Genomic DNA, 7,022 nt, shown 5'->3' on the forward strand with positions numbered 1-7,022 from the left:
CTGTCCTATCTGGATTCTTTAAAAACGTGAGCTTTCCAATGAGGGAAAATAACACACTGGACCAGGTCTATACCAACATTTCAGATGCTTACAAAGTGTAGAAATGCTTAGCTGATTTAGAGTTTAGAAATGTGTTAACATAGAATGTAGAATTATTGTAGAGACACTGACACTGCCCTCAATGTAATAAAGGCCTGACTGTGTCATGAACTTAGGAGTAGATTGTAGGAGACCCCCCCCACTTGAACTATGAAAGTAAGACAAAGAGGAGTTAATGCTGAGTGGAAATTCCCCAGAGGATACCTGTGTGGGGGTCTCAACATTTGTAACTGGAGAACTGTGGTCTGGAAGGGAGATGAGTTTTATGACCTCTAGGGAGTCACCTACACCCACAGTGTTTTAACTGTCATGCACACACATCCACATGCACACTCACTCATGTGCACTCACACATACACACAGGTATGCGTACACAGTCACACACGAGCACTCACATAGACACAGACACAGAGTTTGCAGCACACTGTGGGGGGGTTTTATGATGGGGACGCCTCTATAAAGCTGGCTGTAACTAACAAAGGGGTGAAGATTTTGCAGAGGGACACTGGCCTCGTCTTCCCTTCTAGAAGTGCATGCTTAAATGAAGATGAATAAAGATGAATAAAGGTTTTGTGAAATAACTACTGAGTTCCGGTGCCGTCTCTGGAAGTTTCGACGAATAAAAGAACCGGGGTGAAAATGATTTTGTAGCAAAAGCCACCCCCTCACCTCAGACTCTCTGATCATCTCTCTCTGTCCCTGATCTCTACTTATAGACCTCTAATTCAAAGGCAAAGGCCATCTGCAAAAACAGTACAAGTGTGGACAGCGGTCACCACAGCCCTACAGGACTGTTGTGACAACATGGTTTGGGGTATATTTGCAGAAGGAACAGACTTGAAGGGTCACACATTTGCCATACTCTAATACGCTGCTTGAATGACTATTGTCCAGTTGCTAACGTCCATAATTGCCAAATGTTTTGAAAAACTTATCATGCACTCAGAAAAATTATGGTTCTTAAATGGTTCTTCAGATGTCTTCATGGTTCTTTAAAGAACCATCATACATCAAAGAACCTTTTTATTTTGTGGATGGTTCTTCAGATATTACAAATGGTTCTTTAAAGAACAATAGGTTCTTCATCCTTAGCTATCTAAGTTTGATGGTGTAAATGGCATAAATATTATTCACTATAACGAGGCTGTGAATTATACAGTGTGTTTTCTTTGTGTGCATGTGTGTGCGAAGGGGGAGGGCGGATTACCTGGCAATTACCCTTTAAGAGAAGATGGTAGGAAACTGAATATTCAAATAAAAGTAAGAGTTGCTTAAAAATATACTGGTGGCAGGGGTGGGGGGAGCCTAAAGACCCTAACCCCCCCCCCCCCACACACACACACACACACGCACATACCCCTAACCCCGCAAACCCATTATGAATATGGTGAGTTAACAAACAGTAGACACTAGGGCTGTACGATTTTGCATAAAATGAGAATCACGATTTTTTGGCTTAGAATTGAGATCACGATTCTCTCACGATTTTCTTTTCCAGTATAAATATTTATTGCACTTATTAACTCCACATCAACTTCGTAACAGTTGAGACTGAACATAAAAACAATAAATAAACATAAAAACAACAAATGTCTCACGTTTTGTTGTTGCCGCAAAATGTTGTACTGCTTGAAATTCCGTCTCCACCGTTGCTCGACACTGCGTGTATAGAGCAGGTAGTGCAACAATAGAAAAATAGTTGCGGGACGGCACTGTGTAGCGTTTGTCTAGGGTGTTGATCATTTTCCTAAATCCCTCGTTTTGCACAGTGTTGATGGGAGCCATATCTTTGGTCAGGTGATAAGTGATAGCCTCCGTAATTTCTTTGTGCCTGCGGCAGTTCGACGGGTATAGGGAAGCGCTGTGTAAGGTTCCTGTTATTGGTGTTTGGGTGGTTGACCGGGACGGATTTTCTCCTGTCACTTTCTTGTCATCCCTGACGTGCTCTCCGTTGTTTTTTCCCTGCTAATTTTAGCATCACACGGCACAGTTTCTGTATCACGTGGTATAAGGCTCCGCCCTTGTCATTTGTTGAGCAGGAAGAGTGAGCGCTTGTTTTCATGCAGAGTACGTCCCGGATCAAAATGCGGTGCAATCGTCGTCTTTTTTTTTTTTTTTTTTTTTTTAAATCGTCATTTGGAAATGAGATCGCACATTAGTATGAATCGAGATCGTGATTTTCTAACGATTAATCGTGCAGCCCTAGTAGACACAATACACACATTCAAATACTGTACTTTAGTTTTAAATTATAATAAAGCATTACTATTTTCTACTCCAAGGCATTACTTTTGAGATTATTATATATTTTTGAAAATATAGCATAATGATAATACTAGTTATTGTAAACTTTACAAACCACCCAGCAGTATGTAAAGTCAAATTATAAAATACAAGTAAATAACAATTGCAGAACAGAATGTCAGTGTAATGAACACACACTTCGTTTTGACAAAGCACACTGTTTAGGTAAATGATCTGAGTAGTTGTTCATCACTGAGCAATTTGTTAATATGTGTTTCAAGCCAAATAAATGACAGGGAGAGAGAGAGTGACGTCAGAACACGTCATACTATAACCTCCCGGGAGTGGACGGAGGGGGTCAGTCGTTGGGATGTGCATGCGCAGACAGAGTGCGCGAGCGGCGGGCCTTGGCCTTTCGGGAAAAAAAACACTTTCTCACGGCCGGTGACAGGGAAACGGATAACAGTCTTCAGTACCTGCTGGACTTTGAAGCTCTGGATTCTGGGACTGTTGGAAAAGGTAAAACATTTTCATTAAAACCTTATTACTGTTTTGTTTTTGTTACTCGTCATTGTAGCTTGCTGTTAATGTTGTGCTAACAGTAGCGATTAACTAGATACGTTAGCCGTTGACGTCAGCGCAATTTAGTATCCGGTATACAGAAACTGTTTTCCTAACAAAACCACTGTTATAATTAAGTGAAGCTGCTCCCAGCTAATTTGAACCTTTGGCTTCTAAAATATGTGGTTCAATTGCGTGCTGCGTACATAACCTAATGTCAGCTAGACCGAAATTAAAATTTTATATAATGTTAAAGTCACTAAAATGGCGCCTGAAGCCTGTTGTGATGTGAGCTCTGTGTCTGTTCTAGAACCTCTGAAATTCTGTAGATCTGAGCCATACATTAAATACTCACATGAACCTGTACTTTGAATTCTGTATGAGCTGTATAAAATACAGCTATGCATAAGTGTTTTGAATGAATAATTAGATTAGATAACTCTTTATTGTCTAATATAGAAATGAATAGAAATGTGACATGAGAAGGTGTATCTTTGACTGTTCCTGTATAACTTATTTTCGGACTAGTTGACAAGTTATGCTCCGGTCATTTGATGTTTCCAAGATAGATGTTCCTTTCTAATATAGTTAAATTTTCTTTGTATATTTCATTTATCCACCATCATACATCATACATACAGTGGGGCAAAAAAGTATTTAGTCAGCCACCGATTGTGCAAGTTCCCCCACTTAAAATGATGACAGAGGTCAGTAATTTGCACCAGAGGTGCACTTCAACTGTGAGAGACAGAATGTGAAAAAAAATCCATGAATTCACATGGTAGGATTTGTAAAGAATTTATTCGTAAATTAGGGTGGAAAATAAGTGTTTGGTCACCTCAAACATGGAAAATCTCTGGCTCTCACAGACCTGTAACGTCTTCTGTAAGAAGCTTTTCTGTCCCCCACTCGTTACCTGTATGAATGGCACCTGTTTGAACTCATCATCTGTATAAAAGACACCTGTCCACAGCCTCAAACAGTCAGACTCCAAACTCCGCCATGGCCAAGACCAAAGAGCTTTCGAAGGACACCAGGAAAAGTATTGTAGACCTGCACCAGACTGGGAAGAGTGAATCTACAATAGGCAAGCAGCTTGGTGTGAAAAAATCAACTGTGGGAGCAATCATCAGAAAATGGAAGACATACAAGACCACTGATAATCTCCCTCCATCTGGGGCTCCACGCAAGATCTCATCCCGTGGGGTCAAAATGATCATGAGAACGGTGAGCAAAGATCCCAGAACCACACGGGGGAACCTGGTGAATGACCTGCAGAGAGCTGGGACCAAAGTAACAAAGGTCACCATCAGTAACACACTACAACAGCAGGGAATCAAATCCTGCAGTGCCAGACGTGTTCCGCTGCTGAAGCCAGTGCATGTCCAGGCCCGTCTGAAGTTTGCCAGAGAGCACATGGATGATACAGCAGAGGATTGGGAGAATGTCATGTGGTCAGATGAAACCAAAGTAGAACTTTTTGGTATAAACTCAACTCGTCGTGTTTGGAGGAAGAAGAATACTGAGTTGCATCCCAAGAACACCATACCTACTGTGAAGCATGGGCGTGGAAACATCATGCTATGGGGCTGTTTTTCTGCCAAGGGAACAGGACGACTGATCCGTGTTAAGGACAGAATGAATGGGGCCATGTATCGTGAGATTTTGAGCCAAAACCTCCTTCCATCAGTGAGAACTTTGAAGATGAAACGAGGCTGGGTCTTCCAACATGAGAATGATCCAAAACACACCGCCAAAGGAGTGGCTCCGTAAGAAGCATTTGAAAGTCCTGGAGTGGCCTAGCCAGTCTCCAGACCTCAACCCCATAGAAAATCTGTGGCGGGAGTTGAAAGTCCGTGTTGCTCGGCGACAGCCCCAAAACATCACTGCTCTCGAGAAGATCTGCATGGAGGAATGGGCCAAAATACCAGCTACTGTGTGTGCAAACCTGGTAAAGACCTATAGTAAACGTTTGACCTCTGTTATTGCCAACAAAGGTTATGTTACAAAGTATTGAGTTGTATTTTTGTTATTGACCAAATACTTATTTTCCACCCTGATTTACGAATAAATTCTTTACAAATCCTACCATGTGGATTCATGGATTTTTTTTTCACATTCTGTCTCTCACAGTTGAAGTGTACCTCTGGTGCAAATTATTGACCTCTGTCATCATTTTAAGTGGGGGAACTTGCACAATCGGTGGCTGACTAAATACTTTTTTGCCCCACTGTACAAGCTAAGAAGAGGTCTTTATACTAACAAGAGGTATCAACGCTGGGCCAAAGTTCAGCACATGGTTAAAGTTTGTAATCCAGCCAGGGTGTAAATATCACTCAGCAGCAAGAGTTGAAGCAGGTAGCATCAACACATAAATCTACTCTACCCGGCTTAAATCACAAGAGCACCTCTGACCAAAAAGCTGTAGATTTTTCTTATTTGCACAAATTAATCCAGATTCACATTGTGTTCACAGCTCCAACAAAATGAGGAAGAGGAGGGGGAGAAACACAATTAGGTTGAATTACAATTGGATGGAAGGCGAGGACAAGTAGAAGGAAGCTTAGGATGAGGAGGAAGAGAAGCAGCAGGAGCGTCTTTAGGGATCCCTATGATGTCATTGAGGTTTGTTTCATTAATATGGTCCTCTCACAAAGAAAGATGACTTGTTTTAGTTCTTCCTGTATTAAATAGTGATGTGCAAAATGTTGTGAAAAACCATGGAGCAGGTACGTATAGTGCATCTGCAGGTAAATGAACATCAAATTTCTAAGACAGACTGAAATCTGTATATTTATCACCCTTATGATAAAACCCATGTCAGCTATTAGTTTATGGACTTTGTATTTTGAAGCCTCAACATTTGCTTTACTGCTGTTGCTATGTTGGGACCATATTAGGATGAGGGATCAGAATCTGGAGTCATGCACACTAATCTTTCATCCATAAGATTCGTACAGCAGATCCAAGTTGTGCCTTAAAAACAGGAAAGTCGTCTGCATAGAGGAGAACTTTAATAGCAGGCTTGTACAAAGTGAGGCTTTGTGCTCACATTTGTAGCAAACTCTCGTTTTACTTCTGTTACCCTGTTTTGATGCAGAATTCATTTGAAATCAGGCCAGAACCGGACTTGTTTTTTATAATGTGTTCTTGTGAATTGATTGTGTATCGCATATGTTTGATTTGACTTTCTGCAAGACAACAGTCGTCAGTCGGCCAAAAAAGTTTTCCAAATACCTCCACGTGATCAAGCCTGGATTTAGAAAAGAATAGCAAAAAAAATCTGCACCTCCTGCTTCAGATGCAATTTGTGTTTCTGTGTTCAGAGGCAGCGGCGAGAGGGGAGACCTCGGCTCATCCAGCTGGAGAGCCTGACCAGGAGGAGTCGAACATTAACTCAGCTCTTCCAGGGCACCCTGCAGACTCGGCTGTTGGCATCGACGAGGGATGACGTGAACGCCAAACTGGAGTCCATCACAGGTCAACTGCAGGTATGCGAGTCAGACCTTCTGAGGAGGGTTTCACTTTTCTCTCTTCTTTATAATTGACTCTTTTCTCTCTCTCTCTCTCTCTCTCTCTTTCAGCTCCTTGTCTCAGAGTGTGAGGGATTTGAAGCACAAAGGGAGGAACTTGTCGTTTGGTTGGCTGATATGGATGTCCGCCTGAGTGAGGTTGACCAGCTGACAGGAAACACCAGTGAAAAACTGAAACAACTGCAGGTGTGGGCTTGTTTTGATATGACATATATTTGATATGAAACATATGTCAGAGACATGGTCCTAAACTGGACTAACAAAGGACCATGAGTACAACATGAAACGTACATTACATAGCGTAAGGCTGATCATTGATCATTTTAATCATAAACTTGTTGTTGAAATATTTTTATTGAACATGCAAGCATCTGCTGATGAAAATGTGTTGATTTATTAGTCTGTTATGAAGCTATTGCTATTCCTAATGTGTTTTATCACTTTCTGATGTTTTAGTAGTGATGTTGTGCTGAGGGTTAAAATGCCTTTTTGTCTTTTGGTAACTACAAAATGACAATAAACCATTAATATATGTCTATGCTGTGCTCGTATTTATTTTACCCTACACAAATTCAATTTATGATA

The 7,022-nt window shown here is 41.2% G+C and overlaps 1 protein-coding gene across 1 annotated transcript; it reads left to right on the plus strand.

The window, feature by feature from the left end:
- Nucleotides 1-2,777: 2,777 nt before the first annotated feature.
- On the plus strand, nt 2,778-6,656 carry LOC146658443 (uncharacterized). The gene is made up of 4 exons (XM_085421686.1): nt 2,778-2,862; nt 5,381-5,529; nt 6,231-6,395; nt 6,489-6,656. Exons 2-4 carry the CDS (start codon nt 5,473-5,475, stop codon nt 6,654-6,656), a joined length of 390 nt encoding a protein of 129 aa, XP_085277812.1. The 5' UTR covers nt 2,778-2,862; nt 5,381-5,472.
- Nucleotides 6,657-7,022: the final 366 nt, after the last annotated feature.

The sequence above is a fragment of the Rhamphochromis longiceps genome, linkage group LG11 (assembly GCF_057381845.1).
Source record: "Rhamphochromis longiceps isolate RC_006_pf linkage group LG11, R_longiceps_female_GT1.1, whole genome shotgun sequence".
NCBI lineage: Eukaryota > Metazoa > Chordata > Actinopteri > Cichliformes > Cichlidae > Rhamphochromis > Rhamphochromis longiceps.

What these genes read in the sequence shown, in the direction of transcription:
- LOC146658443 (XM_085421686.1), top strand. Translation starts at nt 5,473, where the DNA reads ATGAGGAGGAAGAGAAGCAGCAGGAGCGTCTTTAGGGATCCCTATGAT. An exon ending in ATCCCTATGATGTCATTGAG is followed by an intron (nt 5,530 to 6,230) that starts GTTTGTTTCATT and finishes TTCTGTGTTCAG; the next exon opens with AGGCAGCGGCGAGAGGGGAG. An exon ending in CCATCACAGGTCAACTGCAG is followed by an intron (nt 6,396 to 6,488) that starts GTATGCGAGTCA and finishes TCTCTCTTTCAG; the next exon opens with CTCCTTGTCTCAGAGTGTGA.